A 24,664-nucleotide genomic window follows, 5' to 3' on the forward strand; every position below is an offset into this window, starting at 1 on the left:
CCGTGCATCTCCACTTCTTCCACTTAGCTTGAATTATAGCAGCATCCTTTTCAATCTCATTGCTCTCATGGATTATCGACCTAAGATTTGGAAATAGTCTTTCCAGGGTACTTGTCTAGCAATCCTAACTAATTCCTTGTTTCTACTCTTAGTTTTACTAAAATTGCATTTCATATGCCTTGCTTTAGTTCATCTAATTTTGAAAAGTTCAGATTCTAAAACATTCTTTTATAGTTCCAGCTTTATACACACACCTTCCCTCACCTAGTCAATCAAAACTATGTCATCTATCAAAACTAGTCAATCAAAACCTTATACTCCCTTTCTGAGAAGGAAGAACAACGAAAAGACAAATCTAGCACCAATCATCATCATCTAAGCCTTATCTGATCATCTAGCCCCATATATATATGGTCCAAATCAATGATGGGACCTTTCTATTGTAACAAGGACCATCCATTTTCCCAGCCATTGATCAATAGTTAAAATCATCAAAGCAAAGTGATTTTTTAATCGGCAAAGTGCCTGACACTGGTAAGATTATCTACCGTTAGTGACCTACAATGTGCATGGCTTAGATGTCCAATGCACGTGATGACCATGCATGTGTACCTGTATCTTCCATTGACCACACATGTTCTGTTAATAAGAGTATATACAATATGCTTTCTATTTACATAGCTTATGATTTTATTTTTATTTTTTGGTTAGCTTGTAAGTACACACCCCACTTGGGAATTGATACCAAGACCTCGGTGTTGAAACGATATAACCTATGATTTTGTGTGCATATAAAATTTATGGAATTTCGTAAACATAATTCTGATTATATGTTGGCATCTAAAGAATTTACCTATCTTCCCAAATCAAGGAATCTTAAGACAACCACACCATCATTCACGCTCTATCATAAATTCCTTTCTTTTTTCATAGAAAGGCCAAGTGCACTAGCAACCAATTTCATTGCACATTTATGAAATCCATGCCCATCCATCAGGTGTCCCTCACCGTGTAATGCCCTTCCCAAACCACAGGCCAGTCCTCTCATCAAATGGGTGACAACATTTAAGAGAATTATACAAAGGTCCAAATTCAATGGTGTGTGCCATCTGGTGATCATATCAGCCTGATTTTCTAGAGGCGGCACATGCCTAACGGATTCACCTGATGAGCTCATAGATGTATGTATGCCATATTGGTGTGTGAGAGTCAAGCACCACAAAGAACAAAGTACAAACACTCTCAGCCCTAGGAATCAATAGGGCCATTCTTTAGCCGGAAAGGAATTTACAGATACACTGGAATTTGAAACTGAATTAAGGGCCAAAATTGGAATTGAAAATGCCTTGAAGCTCTCTTTGCTGATATAGATGTAGATAAATAAAAAGAGAGTTCTAAGACGAGCTTTCTAGGCCCACATGTGTGGAGAAGGCCATCTAAAGGCTACCATAAATAAAAAGAGAGTTCTAAGACGAGCTTTCTAGGCCCACATGTGTGGAGAAGGCCATCTAAAGGCTACCACATGTACCAGCTTGGCATACAGGTACGAGATCCAAACCTTACATTGTGAGCATGCCACTGCAGATGCCCAGCCCAAGTCCACTTATCTGGTAGTTCACAGTTTAAGGAACTATCAGACAAAAGAAACAAACCTGACCAAGTATTTCTAAACCATCAACTTCTTCTAATGTTGTGGCCCACTGATGAGTGGAGCAGCCTCACTAATAGGCTACCAAGGGACACCTGATGGACGGCTTGGATTTGCAGCCTTGTAGGACTGCCTTATACGTGAGTGGGGACTGAGCGAATGCCATGAAACTTTAAAATGTTCCAACCATATCATGATTCTAATTCGAAAACTAGCCTGCAACAGAAAAAGGGAGATCTCCCTTTGTAGAAAGTGAAAATTGATGCACATGTAATGTACATTGGAAAAGACTTGTAACCGCAAAATAAACTTTGCTACTCACAGTTGGAATGCGGTGTATACGGAGTTGATGGTTCCATCAGACAACAACGTAGCTATTAGATAGTTGTTGAGATGTGGGGTTCAACCTTCTTCGAAGCTCCTCCACAACTTGATCTCTTGGGACCGTTACCTCATTGTTGATTGCCACATCTTTTATATTGGCAACACCCTTCTCTAGTTCGGAATCACCCACAATCACCATCCAAGGGATTCCAGACTGCTTGGCACGGTCAATCTGCTTCATCACTCTTTTGGTCATTGCGAACTCAGCTTTGATTTTGGCGTTCCACAGCTCACTCACCAGTTCAGCTGCCAGGGCCAGATCCTTACCCACAAGAACTACCAAAACTTGTGTTTCGGTAGGACGAATTGCCTACAAAACCCAAAAGGGAAAGAACCATTAACATGAATGCCATTGTCAATCAATGGACCTTCAACGATGTCAAGGAAATTTTAGAGACAACTCATTGTACTTCTGTGATAGATTTTCAAAAATACTGAGACATGCCGGTAAAACCCTATAATCGGTTTTCCCCCTCATGCACACAGTAGCATTGATAATACCATTCTTACAACAAAGTATAGTGTAGCAAATTAAGCTAGGTGCACTTACTAAGATGTCAAATAGCATATTATATGAAATCACCTGGTTGCGGTCCTTTTCAATCTGTTCCATTATCGCAAATACACGTTCAATTCCAAGGCTAACACCAACCGCAGGGACCTGCTTTCCACTGAACATCCCTACAAGATTGTCATAACGCCCTCCTGCCGCAATGGAACCAACCTGTGGCCACATGATAGGCTAAAAGTCATACACATACGAGCAACTCTAACCTTCGTTACAAAACAAAAGGTGAAAATGGAAAACACTCATGGTTATTACAGCATTTGATAACCAGGACCAGAAATATAGAAGAAATCAAATGCATCTTATAAGGATGCAAGGTAACCACAGGTCTCTATCAATAGAGTAAATTCTACAATGACATACTGACCAGTTAGAGGTTCCAATTAAAACAGATATAAAAAGAGCAATTATCATCATCATGGCCATGTTCCAACTATCTGGAGTTGGTTACAAGAATCCTGTTAATGAATAGGAAATCTAAATGATTGCTTGGGAAAAGTTCAACAGATTGGTTGATACCTCACATCAACCCTACACCCAGGCTGGGGACCACCTGGCACATCACTACCAGGCAGAGTTCATAATTTAAAAGGAAGTAAGCAACATGGTTCATATATAAAAACGTTGGCAGGAGCTTACCACACCGTGCAAGCTATCTTAATTTTGGTGGATAATTAAGCTTACTCAAAAACAAAGAAAGCAAGGAAGAAAGAATACTGCCCAATCTATGAAATGGGACCCATACACATTGCAAGTAAAATACCTTGACAAATGCGGGAAATAGAGAGAGAGAGAGAGAGAGAGAGAGAGAACAAGAATGCATCATTCCTACCACAGCACCAGACAATGTGAACGAAAGCCATACACGCATGTATAAAGGTATGTCTATACAGGCATAAGCTACATGAGTGAATGTTCAAATGTATCTAGAAAACAATTACATCTAGCAGTAGATTAGTGCTAAAATAGCTAGAGTTTGGGACCCTGAATCTCAACAGCTACAGAAACTTCAATGGATGCCAATCATTGTTCGTCATCATCGTCATAGTTGTCGTCATCATCAGATCCTTATTTCAGCCATTTGGGTCAGCTTCAGGCTCGTTTCACCAAAATACTCAACTCTCATGCTTGCTTAGCAGAAGTTTGACAACTGGCTGCCAATCTGACATCAACCCACCTTTACTCGGGCTTGGGATCAGCTGGCATGTCACATTCACGTGGAGTGCATATTACAGTTTTTAAATATGCAAATGCTTCTTTAGTTGGGCTTGAGACCGCCTGGCATGTCATGTCCAGGCATAGTGTATTATTTTATTTTTTATTTATTTTTATTTTTGAGCCGATAATCAATTTATTAGAAAGGGCCAAAGCCAAAGAATACGTGAGAAAGAAAAATAACTATAATGCAAGCAATAGTTATGGATTAGAAAAGAATACAAGAAGGATGTTAGGCAAATCATTATGCAAGATGACTTCTTATGATCTACTCACTGTTACTGGACACTTTTACTTTTTGGGTTTCCACTGCACCGACACTTCGGACACTTGGGCACTCCAGGACACGACATGACACTTCAAAATCTGTATGGATGAAGTGTCTTAGTGATGTCACTGAAAAAGCAATGTGTTGGACACTTTTAAGTGAGGCGTCCAAACATATTTCATTTTTCTCAATTTTTTTAATGTGAATTTCTTTTGTCAAGCCAGAAGATGTCTCAATCCTAGCCCTAACGCTTGCCTCCATTTTCTTGTTGTTGAACAAACTACTCATAAGGACTTCCTCTCACTCTCTAGATATAAGCTCATTTTTCAACAGAGGTACCATAAGCCTTATAACAAAAAGAAAAAAAAAAAAAAAAAAGCACAAGCTTTGGTGGTCTTTTTGCTTTTGTTCTTTTTTTCGTGGCTATCTAATCTTTAAGAGAGCGAATAACGTCATACAAACTACCTTTTTTTTTATGAGTAATAATTATATTGAAAAAAGACAAAAGGCAAAGGACAATGAGAAAAAAGAAATGAAACAAGACGAGCACGGAACCAAAACCCAAAATAGTTAGGGATCACAATCCCTAATCAACAATAAAACCTTCCTAGCAATAACAATGAGAAAAAAGAAAAGAAACAAGACGAGCACAGAACCAAAACCCAAAATACTGTTCTTGAAGCATCTGCTATTCCTTTCCATCCAAATAGACCACAGAACCACAAGCAAGGCTAGACACCATGTCAACCTGTCTCTAGATCAAGGACACCCTTCATGCCACAACAGAAACAGCTCCTCCACATACTTCGGCATCACCTACGGAACGCTAAAAACTGAGAGAATGCTGGCCGACACCCCCTTCACAAAAGGACAATGGATGAAGATATCCTCCACCAACTCCCCATCCTTCAAGCAGAGAAGACAAACGTTCAGTAACACCATTGCCCATGTACATAGGTTTTCAATAGTTAGAACCCAGTTCCTGCTAGCAAGCCACAAACACAGCTACCTTTGGAGGGGCTTCATATTGCCAAGCATAGCCCATGTGAGTACTTCTAGCTTCAAACGTAAGATCGGAAACCACCTCGAGGAAGGAGTGAACTGAGAAACCTCCCAATCAATCTTTCAACCAGATCTACACATCTTTTTCACCCAGATTGGGGCAAAGACCACCCAAGCAAGAGAGAAGCCTCACCATCTACTCAACTTCAACATCCAAGAGATTGCGGTGACAAGGAGGAAGCCACACACCACCTTGATCCTAACCAGAATAACACTTGGTAAATGAGATGTTCTCAATCAAACACAGTGTTACAATACTTGGGAACTCAGATCTAAGAATGGACTCCCCTACCCAAATATCATCCCAGAATCTGACATTTTCGCCTCTCCAACTGAGAATACAAGCTCTGAAAAAAAATTTGGGTGCTATCCTTGCAATCAATTTCCAACAGAGGCTCTATAGAGCAAAGACTCACTAATCCACCACCCCATACTTCACAGCAATCACGGATCTCCACAAACACCCCTCCTCCACCCCAAATCTCCAACCTATTTTCCCAGCAAAGCAGAGTTAACATCCCATAACCTCCTAATTCCCACCCCACCCTCCTTCAAAGGCCTACAAACCTCCCCCTAATTTAAGAGATGGAACTTTCCTTTTTGAGCTCCACCTTGCCAGAGCAAATCCCCCTGCAACTCGTAAGTTCTAAGAAGAACCAACTTAGGACAGGAAAATAAAGGCGTGAATAAAAAGGAAAGTTCGAAAGAGCCAACTTGATCAAAGTAATTCTACCACCCAAAGAGATTATAAATTTAAGGTGATTATAAATTTATTTTCAATATTTTGTTTATTGATTACGTGTTATATAGATTACTAGTAATTGGTTTGTGTTGGGACTGTACGAATATCCTTTTCTAATATTTTTTGTTTTTTTCTCATTTCCTTTGCTCAGTGTTTTCATCATTTTATCTTATTTTATATAAATATGTTATTTTTCTATGTCCGCAAGTGTCCCTGTGTCTAGATTTTTGGAGTTTGCCCTGCCAGACACATTAGGACACTTTGACACTTGGCACCTATGCCACATGTCCAGGTAACACTGTATCTACTTGTTCATGGTTCAATGCAAAGTAAATAATATGGAGTCAATCTCCATGCATATAACTCGAGTCAGTAATGGGGATCCACCAAAATGCCAGCGTGTTTCCATGTTAATGATGCCATCTAAACGGTCACGTGGAATTCTCACTGAACTGAAAACATAAGAGTTACTCCAATGGTGGGAGCACCCAAATGATACCATCCAAACATAACGTGGAGGTCTCATAGAATTCTGAGAACACAGAAATACTCTAATGGTGGCTGATGCAGGACCATCCAACCTCCAATCAGAGACCACAAGTATTCCTATGCTGGTTGATCAAAGATCACACCACAGGATTGCAGATAGGGGCCAGAACAAGCCCATCCAACGGTCTCAACTGTATATCAGTTCTACTCAACCATCCAGATTGAACATAAGAACCATAAAACCATCTAGATTGCATATATGGATGGCATCAAGCGTGAAGATTGATCCGATCATCTATCTGGATCATATCAAGAGCCTGGATGGTTAGTCTGGACCAAATCAAGGGCCCGGATGACTGATCTGTACCAGTTCAATTGCATGGCTGGGATCACTAACCGTTGGATTGTGGTAGGACTTGAGTATATCCAATTGCATGGCTGGGATCACTAACAATCGATTGTGGGGTCCACTTGTCCAACTGCACAGCTTTTTAAGGCCTAATGCAAACCCTAAGGCTAAGGCCCTTTTTTTGGATTTTGTACAGATTTTACAGTGATTGTAAGGTCCATCTGTATAGAAATGTAGAATATTAGGATTCTTTTCCTTGTTTAAATCTTTTAAGCAGGTTTGGGTGGTATTAAGACGGTATATGTGGACTGTTGAGGTTACAGAGTTGGAGTTTCTCTTGAAGATTCTTTCTAGAAGCTTCTTGGAATTGGATGGTTGTGTGGCATATATAAAGGCAACAAGTCATACATATAAGACAATGAATGAATTCTTGCTAGGTTGAATGATGTTGCCGTCTTTTAGGGCCTGTTTGGATTTACGGCTCAAATCGTTTTGTATTGTATTAATGAATAAAATAATACTTTCAAAGCGTTTGATTCCAAATTCAAATCCGGCGTCTACGCCGCCTTCGAATACATCGATGAGCCAGTGTACTTATTAGAGATGTCAGTAGTGTCAGGGAGCAGTCCATTGAGCAGTTCAACGCCTTCATCGCACTGCACTGGAAAATATACTTTCAGTTTCGAATAGTTCGGTGGTTCATATACAGATTTACACCTTCATTGCCATTTCCTTCTCATCTTCATAGACTATTTCAACTGGGGGCACTAGTGACAATTATGTACATGTGAAAAATATTATGAAATCGTTTTGGACTTTATGCATCGCGCCATTATACGTCTTATCGAAACATCGACTAATCCATCGCCTTTGTATACTCATCCGAATCCACTCTAATCCAAACAGTCTGCTTTCTTCTGGAAAATGGAAGAATACATACTCTTCTATGTCATATGCCTCTGCCGTACAAAAATACAACGCAGAACAATACTACATGTAAATCCAAACAGGCCCTTAGTTTCCTATAACAGGCCTCTAGCTTAGGAAACCAACTCTTCAAGAATCAAGTGGTGCAATGCCTCTAGATCCCTTTGGTGTGACTCCCTACAGTTCCCTTTGTTGTGCTCTGCCATAATTTGTCCCTTTATTTTACTTACTACTTGCTGCAAGAAGAGACATCATCAATTTTGCCACCTGATCTTGGAAGTTTTGATCTCTATTTGTTAAGTAGTCCTATTTCAATTCTTTCAAGTTGTTGGAGGCTTGGAGCATCCAAACCTACTTAAGAGCTTATGATTGGAAAATTAGGAAAAACCTAATGGCATATTTCTTGCTATTTCTGAGCACTAAATCTATAAGGGCCTGTTTGATTTTCTAAGGTAAACGTAATTGCATTGTAAATAGGTAATAATTATTTTCATAGGTAATTACCGCATTGTTTTCGAGGATTGATTTGACTCTTACTTTTTTCAACGCTAAAATGGAGGATGCTACCAAATATTTATGGGGCCCACCGTGATGTATGTGGATTCTCCACACCGTCCATCCGTTATGCCAACTAAATTTAGGGCATGACCCAAAAAATGAGCCAGATTTAAATTTCAAGTAGAGCACACCACAGGAACAAGGGAATCGAACACCCACCGTTAAAAACTTCTTGGGGCCACTCTTTACTTTGGTGTGGGCCACTTCAATGTTGGAACTGCCTCATTTTTCGGCTCATGCCTCAAAATGTCATGGTAAAGCAGATGGACGACGCGGATATGTCATATACATCATGGTGGGGCCCACAAATTTAAGTTAATCCTTTTGGACCGTTTTCTCAAGTAGAAGTACCTACCTATTTCCAAACAGGGTGAAATTGTAATAAGATGGTATTTACAAGGCATTTACAATGAATTTGAAAATTCAAACAGGCCCTAAATAAGAGTAGAATGTAACTTTATAGTAAATCTTTAAATCTTAAAACCTTCTTTCACTAACCTTCAACCAGTTTACAGTAGATAGGGTTTGATGATGGTCATGCACAAGACATAAGGAAAAGCTACAGCATAGAATAATTCAGCAGTTTGCAATAAATACAAGTCAAAGGAAACTCTAAGTTTGCACCAGCAGTTACAACACTAGGGTTTGAGATTCACAGGGAAAAGAATTACAAAACATGCAACTATGTTCAACATTATATCTAATGCTTTTGATGCATTACTCATGCAAGGGCAGTGTCCAAGAGTCATGTCAAGGAAGGAGATCAATTGCATTACCTGTGTGGCACCACCTTTGAAAACGGCTTCAAATATAACTCCAGTATAATAATCAAGACCTCTTGCAAGACTCAAGTCAAAAGACACTTTATTTATACATTTTGATTTTTCAAGAGCTCTAAATAATATCTCCAACTCATTCAATGCAAGAAGGGATCCCTCGTTCTTCAAAAACTGGCTGCCCTCCTGCTTCAAGTCAGATAATATTTCTAGAGGGGGTCCTCTCTTCTTCACAAATGAACCAATCTTTTCTGCTGTTTCAACAGGTAAGCCTTTGTCCTCCACCTAGCGCACAATGCCATAACTTTGAACTTAGATAGAAAGTGATCTAACTACCATTGCATGAGGATAAAGATAACTAACATGAATAATGAAATAGGATAGAGTAAAAATAATAGCATCAGCTAATAAAAGAAGGATGGCTTCTTAACAAGATCAAAACTTCTACTTTTTGCATACATAATTGGTGATGGGGTGCCTCCCATAAGAAGTAATATCATTTGGTTGGAAGTGGAAGCAATGCAGCTTAATTAGATACTTTGATCATAGTGAGATCATTCCAATGAATTTGAGAGACTAAGCAAATGTAAAAGAAAGGGAAATGAGATAGGACATGTTCAATGGTCTACACTTTGTATGGGAACTTGTACCAAATTATTTCTACTTTCTTAACAGAACTTCTCTCATTATTAAAAAATGAGTGATCAAAAGTGATTAAAATGAAGCCACAAGAAGGGAAGAGGTTCTCATATGCAAAGAATTATATGAAAGAAGGCCTCTTCCCTTATAGATCTAGCAATCTCATTAGCTACCCTGCCCACACGATTAAACAGAATTTAAAGATGAACTTAACAATCCAATCATCAAAGATAAACTACTACACTTCTTCGAGAGGGAACTCCTCGTGACAGTACTTGCATGTTCTAATAGATGGGCAGCTTCTTTTCTTCTTTTTTTTGAAATATGAGAAATTTTATTAAAAAACAAAAGAAACAAAGAGGGAGAGGGAGGTCCTCTCCATATTAAGAGAAAGGCAGCAAGGAGGAGGAGAAAACAAAAATAGGAAAAAAAAATAATAAGAAGAAAGCTAAGACAAACTAGGAAAGGAAAAAACACAAAGGCAGGCCCACGCCTAGATATAACAACCCACAGGACCCATTAGGGAGCCCAATCCCTAAAGAGAGCAAGAACTCTAGGAAAAAGAAAAAAAAACCACTGATGAGATGCTTTTATTCCTGAAACATTTGTTGTTTCTTTCCGCTCAAATAGCCCAGCAAAGTCTTCATGTCATATGCTGAAAAAGGAGGCCAATTGAAGTGAGCATAACCCACAAAACACCAGCCAATCTTAGAACTCCCTAGAGTTGTACACAAGTCGAACCGAGTCGACCTTGGCCTAGCTCGGCTCAACTTGGCCAGCAAGCTACCCCAGCTCGAACTCAGCTTGGCTCGGTCCTCGAGCCTGGCTAGGCAGCTCGACTAGACTCGAGCAACAACTCGGGCCAATTCAAGTCAAGTTTGAGTTTATCACTTCGATTCAAGTTCGTGCTTTCCAACGAAGTTCGAGTTCGATATATTGAGTTTGAGTCCAGTTTGAATTCGATTTCAAATTCAAGTTCAAAGTTGAACATAACACTAAAATATATAAAATGCATAAAATATAATTGTAATCCATTATAATTACATTGTTCACAAATTACAACTAATAACCTCCATAGGAGGAGTGTCTTCCCATTCCAGGCATATTAAGCTCTAGCATCGTCGGTCAATCCATCTGAACTACTATCTAATTTTTCATATACATATTGGTTCACCTCTTCTAAATCATAAGGTGGCGAGAGGTTTCCTTCATGCTCTTTTATAGTTTGAACTAGATTTTTCAAACTTTCTTTATATGAAGATTTCTACGTAGTACCCAACGCCTTATAAAATTCATCGAGACGGGCGAGAAACTTAAATTTGTTACTCTTCTTCTTTTTGTTGCTCATGCTCAATCCTGCTTCAGCATCATGTTGTCTTGGAAGACATCGTTGATGTCTAGAAGCATCTTCCATACTCCGTTTTAAGGCGAGTTAGAGTTAATTTTCTTCCAAAGCTTTTAATATAGCTTCATCCTCTGCCTCTTCCATAGAACTTCTCCGTAAACCTGAAAGTTTATATAGAGTGGAAGGTTTCCTATTTGAATCTAGAAAAGCCTGAAAAAGAATTTGCATATCCTTTGAAGCATTAGGGCACGGTTTTGCATCACCACCTCGACACGCCAAGTGTAACCGAAGCCGATTAATTTTATCAACAAACTTTGACCCACACAATCTTTGGTCTTCTAGACCTTGGCAATTCGACTGGGGAATCATAGTCTCAAATGTTGCTTGATAGGTCGGATGACGACATATCTACACTCAATTTTTTTAATATAAAAAAATTAGTATGTTGAGGATTTATAAAGATAAATAGAAATTAGAAACGAATAACTTGATATAAGAGCAAAACAAACTAATATGATAAACAAAAGCAAATAAGCAATAACAAATAAAAGTCACATTGCACCACTTGCAACTTAAGTAACATTACATCATATTCAAGTTTCAGCAAAATAAAAATAAATTATAACCGCATTATGTAGTGGTTGTTACAGGTACAATCTCGCATTGACTCTCAATCTCTTCCTCTTCCTCATCATGAATATTATCTCCTCCCCATATTGGACGCAACCAATCTTGTGTATAAATTAATGCTTCAACTGTTTTTTGTGAAAGTAAGCTTCAATGTTTGCTCACAACCCTACTCCCTTGTGCTAAAAGTGGATTCTTATGTATAAATGGCATATTCAAACGTTAAATGATGTCAATCCATATACTCAATCTCGAGATTGAGTATATGAACTGACATCATCCAATGTTTGAATGTGTCATCTCAAAAAACATTGAAGTTAGATGTATGTACACATTGGAACTCGACTTATAAAATGTTAGATACATACAGCAATGGAATTAGAGCTTGCATTTTCTGAATATGTGACGTTTTACAGAACGTATTCTTGGTTGTCGAGTGCAGATGATTGGAGCAAAGCAAAACAAGTTCACAACTTTCTCAAACTTTTTTATGATAACACGAAGATTTTTTCTAAAAATAAGTATATCCAACTGCGAATCTGTTTCTTCCGTCTCTTTGAAAGATTAAGGATGCCCTACAAAAAAAAAAAAATGCCAGTGTGGATCCAGATTTTATACAACGGATGACAATTGGTATGCAAATGAAGTTTGAAAAGTAATAGGACGAATGTCATTTGTTGATGACCTTAACAGTTGTTCTTGATCCTCATTGTAATATGGGCTTAATCAAGTTTATTTTTATGAAGATTTATTCTGTTGAAAGAGCAATAACGAAGACCTTCGTCAAGCACTCGAAGATTTGTACAATTCGTATGCTACTATTTTACCCACATTGGGTGTTAAAGAAGTTAATGCGGATATTTCAATAAGCGATGACGAAGTGCTCAATGAATACATGTCTTACTTAGCACAAGAAAAAATAGAAGTTCAGGAATCAGAGCTAGAATTGTATCTGAAAAAGTCAATCATAAAGCGATCGGACTTTGATGTTTTAGAATGGTGGAAGACGAAAGTCGGTGAATCAAATTACCCTACATTATCTGTGATGGCACGTGATATATTATCAATACCAATTTCAACAATAGCATCAGAATCCGCTCTTAGCACAGGGAATAGGGTTGTGAGCAAGCATCGAAGCTCACTTTCACCAAAAACAGTCTAAGCATTAATTTGTACACAAGATTAGTTGCGTCCGATATGGGAAGGAGATAATATTCATGATGAGGAAGAGGAAGAGATCAAGAGTCAAGATGAGACTATACTTGCAACAACAACTACATGAAGGCAGTTATAAATTATTTTTATTTTGTTGAAACTTGAATGCGATGTAATGTTACTTAAGTTGAAAGTAGTGCAATGTGACTTTACTCATTATTGCTTATTTGCTTTTGTTTATCATATTGCTTTTGTTTTTATCTTATATTAAATTATTTGTTTTTAATTTCTATTTATTTTTATAAATCCTCAATATACTAATTTTTTTTTTAAATGAGTGTAAATATGTCATCATCCGACCCATCGACCAACATTTGAGACTATGATTCCTCAGTCGAATCACTAAGGTCTGGAAAAACAAAGATTGTGTATGGTTTGTGTGGGCCAAAGTTTATTGACAAAACTAATTTGCTTCAGTTACACTTGACATACCGAGGTGATGCAAAATCGTGCCCTAATACCCCAAAGGATGTCCAAATTCTTTTTCAGGCCCTTCTAGATTCAAATAGGAAGCCTTCCACTCTATACAAACCTTCTGGTACACGAGAAGTTCTACGGAAGAGGAAGAGGAGGAAGCCATATTAAAAAGCTTTTGAAGAATATCAACTCCAACTTGCCCTAAAACGTAATATGGAAGAGGCTTCTAGACATCAACGATGTCCTCCAAGAGAACATGATGCTGAAGCAGGATCGAGCATGAGCAACAAAAAGAAGAAGAGTAACAAATTTAAGTTTCTCGCCCGTCTCGGTGAATTTTATAAGGCGTTGGGTACTACGTAGAAATCTTCACATAAAGAAAGTTTGAAAAATCTATTTTAAACTATAAAAGAGCACGAAGGAAACCTCTCGTCACCTTCTGATTCAGAAGAGTTGAACCAATATGTATATGAAAAATTAGATAATAGTTCGGATGGATCGAACGACGATGCAGGATCTTATAATTATATGCCAGGAATAGGAAGACACTCCTCTTAAAGTCCGTTTTCGTTCTATTTTCGCACTTGCCTCTCACAAAGCAACCTCTGTTTCAGAGTGTTTCGAGATGGCTAACGGCCTGCCAGTTTGGAATATTGTTTGCAGAAGGAATCTTCACGACTAGGAAATCCCTGATTATGCTGATTTGCTGAATTATCTTTATGTTTCTCGGCCTTCTTCTGAGGACGATAGTCTGAGTTGGAATCTTGACAAGAATGGAGCTTTTTTCTATTAGATCCCTATACTGTTTCCTGTCAGCCTCCACCTCCTCCATCCAGCCTAGTCACGTCCCTCTTCCGTGGAAGTATGCCACTCCTCCCAGGATTGTGGCCTTCGGTTGGCTTGCAGGTAGGAAGAAGATCCTCACCATAGACAATCTCAGACGCAGAGGAATGATTATCCTGAACATCTGTCTGTGCTGCATGCGAGAAGCAGAATCGGTCGACCATCTTCTGCTCAATTGTTCGTTTATTCAAGCTGTTTGGATCGGGATCTTTCGTTCCTTTTGCATCTCCTAGTGTCTGCCTGAGAAGATCGACGATTTTCTTTCTGCATGGCACGTTATGCGCTTTGGCAAATCTAAGACCAAGCTTTAGAGAATGGCGCTTCTTGCGGTTTGGTGGTTTGTATGGGAAGAGCGTAATAATCGTTACTTTCGGGACTTGGCAAACTCTGCTAATTTTGTACAGAAGGCTAAAAGTGCTATCATGGAGTGGGCTGCTTATGGTTCTTCCTTCATAGATAGCGATTTTCTTTTCCTTCGTTTTTAGTTTTTGATTTGCTATCTCAGCGGATCTTTTGTTTTTGTCTTCTTTTTTCTCTTTAATGAAATCGTTATCTTTCAAAAAAATTGGAAGACACTCCTCCTATGGAGGTTACTAGTTGTAATTTGTGAACAATGTAATTATAATGGATTATAATTGTATTTTATGCATTTTATATATTTTAGTGTTATATTCAACTTCAAACTCGAATTTGAAATCGAATTCAAACTCAATATATTGAACTCGAACTCTGCTGAAAAACACGAACTCAAATCGAAGTGACAAAAACTCAAACTCGGCTCGGAAAATCGAGCTCAAACTGGCCCGAGCTACTGACCAAGCCAAGCCGAGTTCGAGCTGGGATAGCTTGTTGGCCGAGTCGAGCTGAGTTGGGCAAGCTTGACTCGGTTCGACTCGTGTACAGCTCTAGATCTATGGACCTTACAAGGGCAGAGGAATAATTGTGCTTCCATAACTGTAGTAGGGTAGTGGACCTAGTGGTGGAGGTCTTTAGGCGGGCTAAGTTGGAAGTTATGGATTAGGCATCGTTCTCTCTCTCTAGAAGATTGTTCTCTTTCTTCCGGGTCATGGGTCACTTTGTATTTTGTAAGTCTTTTGGCTGTTTTGGCCTTTTATTAATAAAATCGCTACCTTTCAAGAGAGAGAGAGAGAGAGAGAAGAAAATTGCGATACGAGAAGGGCCATTGTAAAGAAATAAATGCGACAGCCAATAAATAAAAATTCAAAAGATGGGAGAGTTCTCAATATCACAACTATAGGATCAGATGCTTCATCCCAGCTTACCTTGGGAGAAAAGAAACCTAGACCGAGTCAAAAGACTAGTGCACATGGATGAGGTAGCCTTTTAATATTTATTACTTCATATACCTTTCTCGGCCTTTTTTTTAAAAAACTTTTTTTTTTTACACACGCGCACACACCCCACACACTCACGCTAGTGGAATTTCACCACCTATGGATACTCGAACCCTTTCTTCGCCTTTTGGCTAGGATCAAGTGTAGTATATGTTCTAATCAGTTTAATCTGATATGTGAACCGTCGGCTCACATGAGATTAATTTCTTGTGGGGGATGGTCCACCACAGCAGCTTGCTACTGGGGCAGTCGGGCATCGCCCTTTCATTCCACTACTGCATGGGCCTGGCACACCCTCCAAAAAATTTATTTATTATTTAAAAAATTTCTCGATTGTTTCCATATTTTAAAAAATAATAACTCTCGTGACTACAAAAGCATGATGGATAGACAGATACCAATGCTGCAGAATGTAAATGTACTGATATCTAACTCTTGACTGGACATTCTTTTGACAAATACTTGTCCTAGTCATATAGAATAGAAAGTGAATTATCTTACCAATTCTTTCTTGACCTGTTCAAATGATTGTTTATCCAACTTGTCAATACTAGAACACACTGTTCTGAATTTTTCAGGAGAAACTCCACAGATCTCCAACATTCCATCAAGCAACTTCCGATGATTCAACTTTATCTGTAATAGGAAAGTAGCACTAATTGTGATTATAATGCATATACTAAAAACAATACGATCGAATGCTTAGTAGAACATTTGAAGGACAGAATAATAAAATAAAAAGGAAAGAATCAAACAAGATACGTAAATGAAATCTAATGCATTAATGTTTGTATGGATTCTGTATATCAAATTGTTTGCTAAAACTACAACAATATGAATAAAGAGATATGGTTGATGGTGTGATCCAGTAAGAGCATACCTCATAATCACCGATACTTAATTCATCCAGCAGTTCCGTCAAAACTTTAATCACCTCAAAATCAGGTTCCATCACTTCATATTGTCCAGCAATATCAAAATCACACTGATAGAATTCCCGATACCTCCCCTTAGATGGGTTATCCCTTCTGTATACCTTAGCTATTTGGTACCTTTTGAATGTATTGATATTATACATGGCTAAGTACCGGGCAAATGGAACAGTTAGGTCATATCGCAAAGAACAAATCTCCCCACCCTGCAAACAAGGTAAGAAGAACCTTAAACAACTCTTGCAAGAAACATAACTAAATACATGTTTATCATCATCAGAATATAAAACAAAACAAAAAAAAAAATGCAAAAGAACATGTCCAGACCAAAAACCAACATTGCAATGGTGACATTACAAATAAAGGAACAATCGTCAACCACACAATGAAGAAAGAAAATGCATCACTGATATTGACTCCATGTGAATTTGCTCCTTTATCATATCAATAAATTCATTACCTACCAAAAAAAAGTAGTGTAGATCATGGACAACCAAAAATTTGAGTGCATAGAGAGTATTCTGACTAGTGGAGCTTAGCATCCGTGTTCAATGAAACTGGGACATTGCTTCTAGGTCAGGCATTTCGTTTACCCATGTGGAAGAGAACAAAATTGTTTGACTGACTCATTGGGCAAAGGAGTTGTCGATAGGACTCCTCCGTATTGGGGACTCTTTTTTTTTTCTTTGCTGTTATTTCTCTCTTTTAATAGAAGTCAATATTTCTCCAAAAATAGAACAATGTAGCCCCTGGCTTTCGAAAATAATACCTGAGTAAGCAGCACGTTTACCCATGTGGAAGAGAACAGAATGGTTTGACTGACTCATTGGGCAAAGGAGTTGTCTATAGGACTCCTCTGTATTGGGGACTCTTTTTTTTTATTTGCTGTTATTTCTCTCTTTTAATAGAAGTCAATATTCCTCCAAAAAATAGAACAATGTAGCCACTAGCTTTCGAAAATAATACCTGAGTAAGCAGCATTTAGAAAACTATCCCCAGCCTTTTAAAATTTTCAAGATGACGACTAGAATTTCAAACAAAATATTAACCAAAAAAAAGAGCTTGCTGATGGATCTCCAGTAGATATATTGGGAGCTTGAAATGTATGAGTTAAACATAGTCCGAAGGAATTCTATTGAACAATCTTTAACTATAAGAAAAAAAGTAGTAAAAAAAAAAGTCCCAATGACAGAAGGATCAGATAAGCAACAATGCCAATTCACATCATACCTGATCAGCAAGGTCATATATTAACTTTGAATCTTCCCCGTACTTTCCCATTAGAGTCTCTCTCAATTCAAAAACAGGAGTATCTAGCGCCACAGCCCCATGCCTCTTGAATACTCCTACAATAATTGAAAATGCCCTCTCTCTAATGGCCATTTCCTCTTTCCCAAAATCCCTAGTACCCTGATAAACATACAAAATTTAGGGTCAAGGGAAACAAATTAACAGAAGTTTATTGCATTCCATCAAAATAGAGAATAATCCAAGGAAAAACATCAAGAGAATAATGTGCTTGAAGATGTTTCATTGCAAAATCAAATTTACAAAATAAGCTACAGTAAAGGCTAGCACTTCAAATTATAGCTTTGCGAAGATGGCAAAAAATGCTAGCAAATCTATTTGTTAAACTTTCAGTATTGGCTAATCAAAGGGAACGAAGTGCATTTTTCCTAATCAAGTTACTACAGATAAAAGTGGATCCTTGAATCAGTTCCAGACGGGCAGCATCGTGCAAAATTCCCAATAGAAAGGGCCCAAGATGCAAGATTTTAGCCAATTTAGCATAGTTAACTCACTTGGCAACCTGCAATTGTTTAGACTGCATTTGGATGTAAATCAGATGAAAATAATACCAGTCAGAACAAAAACATTTTCTATTGTAGAAAGTGGTGAAATCCACGGGCTCCACTGAAATGCCAAAGTTGTGAAACACTGGTCAAAGCCAGACACGCGGTAAGGCAGGATTACCTTGCCAGTTTTGTTGCATTATCAAGGCGGTCATCCGAATGCGCAGTCAAATACTAACATATCAAAAATATGTAATTAAAAATTTAAAAATAATAATAATAATAATTAAAGCATTCAACCAAACTTAAGCTTTTAATAAAATAAGCAGTTTGCACCTTGGGAATTTTGGGAAGCCTTCTAACTTCATTGCTTTCCACAATTGCCTTCACCTTCTTCAAGAGGGTATCGAGTTCTGCAACCTTAGGGTCAAAAAATGAAGAAAGCTCTCGTGCCCACTTGGTCAGGATGCTCAAACTGTCAGCCGAAGCCACAGTCCCACTCTCCAGCCTGTCTTTGACAAGCTGCCGTATAACAGCAGTTCCCTTTCCCAAAACCTTCTTCTTCTTCTTCTCATTCTTCCTTTCAACATTCGCATTCCCTCCATTTGCTTCCACATTTGACAACAAACCCACTTGGGTTTTGTCACTTGACTCATGCAGCTCAAGTACAAACAGCGCTAGCGCCGCCTCCCAAGCAAGAATTGCTCTCAACCCGACCATCAAATCATAAATTTCATGCAAAATCCCAATGTAATCTGATTCCGAAGCAGCTTTTGCCAAAACCAACTCGAAACCCTTTCTTAAAACTTCCAACCCGGGACAACTCTTCTCAAACACCTCAACCACCTGAGACCGCAGGTCAGCATCATCTATCGATCCAATGGTCAGTTTCGCCCGCCCCAAACTACACTCACCTACTGACCGAATCGACATAGCCAGAGGCAGAACTGTTGCCACCCATGCCTTCCCTTTCCCACTACTCCCACAGGCTGTTTTGCCAATCCTAACCGCAGAATTCAACTCAACCCGTGTCCGAGCATGCACTGACCTCGCCGCCCCTCTCAAACTCCCATGAACCATCGGAATCTCCGTGAATGCATCTGAAATGGCACGGCCCACAAACTTCGACCCAAACAGCAAATCCTTCATATCGCTGGCCACGTCCATCTCATCCTTGATAGAGAAACCCTCTCCAGAGACAGGCAAATCAAATGCCGCCACGTCGGCCTTTGCGGCCTCGCATGACAATGCAGCAACAGCATCGACCACTGTCCCCAACACTGAAAAATTACAATCCAAAATCGCGGAGATCCCATTAACAGCTGCGAAAGAATACTCAACCACGCCGATTTCCTCAGCCGTTGCGCCACCAATATCTTCAAAATTCTTCCTGTTCAGCTTCAGGATCGAGTCTAAGAGCTGGAATGGGGAGCTGAAATCTAGGGCTTCGGGCGGGAAGCCGTGATTGAGGGTTTCCTGGATTAAGAGAGCGAGGGCAGGGCGGACGGCGGGGCCCGCAGCGAGGAGCTTGTTTAAGAGAACGAGGAGGGAAGCGCGGGATTCTTCTAGGGTTAGGGTTTTGGGAGAGGAAGGAGGAGGGATAGAAGAGTAGGAGGAGCTGCTGTTGGGTTTTTTGGGGGGAGAGCGAGAGAGCTTCTCAAGGAGGGAAGAATCGATTTCAACCTTGGAAGAGATAGAAGTGGAGATGGTGTAGATGGTTGTTGAAGAGAGAGAAGAACCTTTCCCGCCAATTACAATGGCGGTTGGAACCGCCATTTTATGTGATCGATCGAGGATGAAAAATAAGGTTTGGAGTTTTGAATTTGATCTCGCGAAGAACCGTCGAGAGAAACACAGATGGAGGAAGGGAAAGGAGGAAAGGAGATTTTATTATAGGGTTTTAAGTGGAGAATGCTACTGCACTCGCCTCACACGTGAAAACTATGCATGCGCGGGTAAGAGAACGTGGATTGCCCACTGACGCTGAACGCAGCGAGGTGGCAACTGGACACTGCTCCGTGGGCCCCACCATGATGTATGTGTTCCGCCAATCCATTTTTCTAGATCATTTGGGGCCATGAACCCAGAAACGAGACATATCTAAATCGCAAGTGGACTACACTACAGGAAAAACGGAGGTGATTAAACACCCACCATTAAAAACTTCCAAGACCCCGCCGTAATGTTTATTTGCCATCCAACTTATTAATTACTGGATAAATGAAAGATACAAATATCAGCTTCATCGTCGAGAACTTTGGTAGCCCTCAAGAGGTTTTTTTTTATGGGGTGGTGAATCAAAACTTTTCATGTAGTGTGGTGCACATGAGATTTAGACTTACCTTATTTTTGGGCTCATGTCATGCCATTAGATGCACTTGAACCACCACTGTATAAATTAAATGAAAAGCTAAGAAAAGTAAATGGACCAATGGTTTAGGGACGTGGATCTCCTGCAAAAGCCTTTCATACCAAGTTCCTGCGCAACGATTCTAGGTGGGATCCACCGCAATGTTTGTGATAAATTTAATGTCCAGAATCTGTCTTATCAAACTCATTTTAGTAAATGCAACAAAAAAGGTGGATCCAAAAGTCAAATGAGCCGCACCAAAGGAAACAATGGGGACTTAGCAACCACCATTGAAATATTTATATAGCCACAAAAGTTTTATATTGGTATAAGTTTTTTGTTTTTTCACATCATCCAATGAAAATCATCTTATAAACAGTTTGGATGGCATATAAACATTAAGGTGAAGCCTAGGAATGTTTCAACGGTAGGAATTCCTTTCCCCATTGTTTCATCTTGTATGGTACAGTTGAGTTTTGGATATTTGTTGGATTTCTCATAAACATCACGGTGGATCCCACCTTGCATCCTGGTGCAGGAACTTCCTGCAGAAGCTTTTGCAGGAAATCCGCATCCATGGTTTAGATTCTATCTCCAGAAATGTGTGGCCCACCTGATTATTATATTCACCTGATTCAAGATGCATGGAATCTGCACAGTGAGAAAGGCCTTTCTATCTGGTCGAATCATACAGCGTGTAAATAATTTTAACGAATGCCCAACCAAAATCTCTATTTTCCAGGGATCTACATAATCTTTTTCCACCGTTGCATTCCATCGAAGGTGAAGTTACGCCATGGGTCATCAAGTCTTATTGTTCAAATTTATGTTGGAGGTTTTGGCATCTGATGCAACTCTCTTCCATCAGGACTAAGGATTGACATTTACAGTATAAAACTCCCGTAAGCACAATGTAATAGATTATCTATCTAGACCAAGGATTGACAATGACAGTATAAAACTCCCGTTAAGTACAATGTAATAGATTATTTCATTAGTTTATTACAATCAAGCATGTCTAATAGTCTTGATTACAATCCACAACTTACACGAGTCTGCCAAAGATCACGCCAGTCTTATGATCCAGACATCCACTGGAGATTTCTGTTCATTGAACGTGGTCCGCTTATTGGACTTTTGCTGAACTTCCCAATTGTAAATCGCAACACTCAAAGAGTCCAATCAGTGGGCACACTCCATCCACAACTTGGCCCAGTAGAAGAAAGGTACAGATGTCATCCACCTGTACCATCCAGAGTAATGCTAAGGCAATTTGAGGAGATTGGGAAAGTCCCTTAACACACTTTCGTGTAATCGAGGTCAATCATCATGTGAGGCTCGCCTCAGACATTCCCGAGCACACAATCAGGCAGTCCCCACATCAGTTGCACCAGTGCTCATTGAGTAATACTGTACTTGGGCAAGTTATGGTAGGTCATGCGCTCACACCAAATAGTCATTGGTGCTCAATTTTCTGATAGCCGCACATCAATGCACGTGTGCCACTGCAAAATATCATGTAAGGTCATCAGACGCACTAGTCATGGATCCATTAGGGACATCTCATTTACTTGCTTACCATACTCAGGGCCTGTCTTCAAGCACTTGCTACCCTGCACAATGCAAAAACTACATGTACCTAGTTTTGTCACTAAGCACTTGTTGTCCTACACATGCACTGCAAGTCCCGCACTGCAGAACTACCTGTACCATGTGCTATTGTTAAGCACTTGAGGAGATGTGGAGAGCTAAAGATAGTTAGTAGCACACGTGACATTATGGTGCACATGCACAATGGTTGGCACACGGCACATGTGGGTGCTTAAATATGAACGATTACACACGTGGAGAACATGTGGCACATGTTATGCATGTGCATGGAACCTAATTTTCCAGCATACACCATACAAGACTTCTAGCATATCAAAACCATCTAGCCTTTCAAGGGCAGTATCCTTGAGCAACGGCAATATTGGATTGTACCAGTTGTCCTCACTTTCCTCTTCTTGTCTACATGAGTTACTTGACAAACACATGTAGTCTGCAGAAAGCTGCTTGACTAAACCTGTGTACATGCCATCAATGCTGGATTAGCATGTGCAGAACAAGACTTTGGATGCATCCAAACAACCACATAAATGCGAGAACCCAGCTCCCTGCCAATATTTGAAATGCTGTGACAGTATCCATGCCAATCCCCCCAAATACAAAACAAGCAACACAAACATCTCCAACTATATATTCAGGCTGCCATTTGGATGTTACCATGCTTCGAAATTGAACAAAATGACCATGTGTCTTCAATTCTACTCTTCCACACATTGAGCTCACTTGTCATTCGGCTGATTCAACAGATTGTCCATTTCGGCTCCCACAGACAATAGCAGGAACAATCATCATGCATGATTTCATTTTAAGAGATTTTATTCATCAATCTCAATTACAGAGCACTTACAGATGGATATTGGAACCCCTTCTCAATATATCTAGAACAGAATCAGGAATTACTGTAGGAGACAGCTAAACTACAAGGGCCTCTCTATAGTAGATGCTACAGCCAAATCTAATTCTATCAGATAAAGTGTAGTCTGCAAATAAAGGTCAGCTGGCCACGAGAGCAAAGGGAAGAATATCAGAAGATGAACCAGTGGAATATGCAAACTACCGCTTACCCCGCTTCCCAGTTTTTAGGACTCTGTGCAGATTGAATGCCTCCCCTTGATCCCCATTCAATGCCCGCCTTTCCAAGCAGCAAGCCGTCAGCTGCTGCAACAGATTCTCAAGGCAAGATTGCAAGCAACTCTGTGAATCTTTCAGGTCGGGGTTTGTTGATAACACCACGGCATTTACAGCATCAGCTACGGCATCTCGCTGGGACATGCCGAGGAGATATGCGACAGATGACTTCAGAGGTTCTTCATACGCCAGCAATGCAATGCAGTCCTATTGAAAAAAAAACAGGTTTCAATGGTGAAAAAGAGCACACACAGGAGAAAGATGTACAGCTTGGCATGTTTATCTACAAAACAAACTAAAGTGTATGGCGTGGAGATACTGGCATTGAAAATAATCAAAGGAAAAAAGAACTACAGTAGGCTAATTTGGCAACCAATAAAGAAACAGAAATATATAGGTCAGAGATATACGGGTATCAATATTTGAGTTTTCGGACAGGAAATTCAAAACGTACCTGAAGTAGACCCTGGAATGATGCTACCCCAAAAAATTTCGCCAGTTCAGCCCGTCCATATTTCACAGCATCCTCCAGGTGCCCAACCTATGCATCCGGTGAAATGAATGTCAAACTACCACAATCTTACAATATTTTCATATGTAATATAAGTGAAGAAATCTGATCAAAGACAATTAAACACAAAATCAAATATAGAGGATACACATCAATTGTTGTGCTCCCCTTAACACAGATTAGCCATCTGACTCCACCTTTCCAAATCTAATGGATTCTAAAACAACAGAAGGGCATATTAGACATTTATAGGAAGTTTCGAAAACAACTTAAAACCAGCCCTCATAGTTTCGGGTTCTCTTTGGTTCAACTATAATGCTGTCCGGATTCTAAATATCACCATAAGGAGCAACCTCTCACAAGTAGATACCATTTATCATATTCACGGTCTGTGTTAAGGATTTCCATGAATGTTAAAATTATATTATTCAAAAGGAACCAATTATACATACACTGATTTTATATATATATACACACACACACACACGTGTCTGTGTGTGTGGTTTCATGAGCAACTAGTTGGATGATGAAGCTATCATCCAACTAGTTCATAAGTCTCAATGTGTCAGGTGCGTACCACATCCAACCTGTACAAAAAGTTGGCCCCCCATGAAGAACATACAATGCAAAAGTTGGGCCAATTCACTCATCATGTGGTCCACACTCTAGAAAACAAAGGACAGCCAGCAACCTCATCCAAAACACATGTGGGCAAGAATATGACATACTAGCCTGATTTGGGGCCAACCTGTTAGACACAGATCGGACCTCCTTTGCACATGGCACATTGCTAATTAGGCACTAATTGGACAATAACTTTATTGTCCAACTAGTTGCAAAAGAGACCTCATATATATGTCCATATGTATGCAAATTATCAATTGATGCCATTTGCACTGTTGCTTAATTAGGACA

The 24,664-nt window shown here is 39.4% G+C and overlaps 2 protein-coding genes and 1 non-coding gene across 4 annotated transcripts in view; 1 reads left to right on the forward strand and 2 right to left on the reverse strand.

Moving 5' to 3' along the window:
- Nucleotides 1-1,800: 1,800 nt before the first annotated feature.
- LOC131242651 (histidine--tRNA ligase, cytoplasmic) lies at nucleotides 1,801-20,038 on the reverse strand. The gene is made up of 7 exons (XM_058241426.1): nucleotides 18,489-20,038; nucleotides 17,590-17,769; nucleotides 16,308-16,565; nucleotides 15,929-16,063; nucleotides 8,987-9,271; nucleotides 2,616-2,756; nucleotides 1,801-2,342 (listed from the first exon to the last, which is right to left on the reverse strand). The coding sequence occupies exons 1-7, from the start codon at nucleotides 19,926-19,928 to the stop codon at nucleotides 2,007-2,009; spliced, it is 2,775 nt and encodes a 924-aa protein (XP_058097409.1). The 5' UTR covers nucleotides 19,929-20,038; the 3' UTR covers nucleotides 1,801-2,006.
- LOC131244809 (U2 spliceosomal RNA) lies at nucleotides 15,539-15,726 on the forward strand. The gene has a single exon (XR_009170582.1). It is a non-coding gene; the product is annotated as a U2 spliceosomal RNA (small nuclear RNA).
- A 2,845-nt stretch (nucleotides 20,039-22,883) lies between the features above and the next one.
- Nucleotides 22,884-24,664, reverse strand: part of LOC131242652 (ran-binding protein M homolog) — a 41,257-nt gene continuing 39,476 nt past the window's right edge. For both annotated transcript variants that reach the window (XM_058241428.1, XM_058241427.1), the window contains 2 exons: nucleotides 23,693-23,779; nucleotides 22,884-23,445 (listed from right to left, as the gene is read on the reverse strand). In XM_058241428.1, coding sequence (XP_058097411.1) covers nucleotides 23,164-23,445; nucleotides 23,693-23,779 — 369 coding nt within the window. In that variant the 3' untranslated portion in view covers nucleotides 22,884-23,163. The remainder of the gene's footprint in view (nucleotides 23,446-23,692; nucleotides 23,780-24,664) is intronic.

Source organism: Magnolia sinica, chromosome 4 (genome assembly GCF_029962835.1).
Source record: "Magnolia sinica isolate HGM2019 chromosome 4, MsV1, whole genome shotgun sequence".
NCBI lineage: Eukaryota > Viridiplantae > Streptophyta > Magnoliopsida > Magnoliales > Magnoliaceae > Magnolia > Magnolia sinica.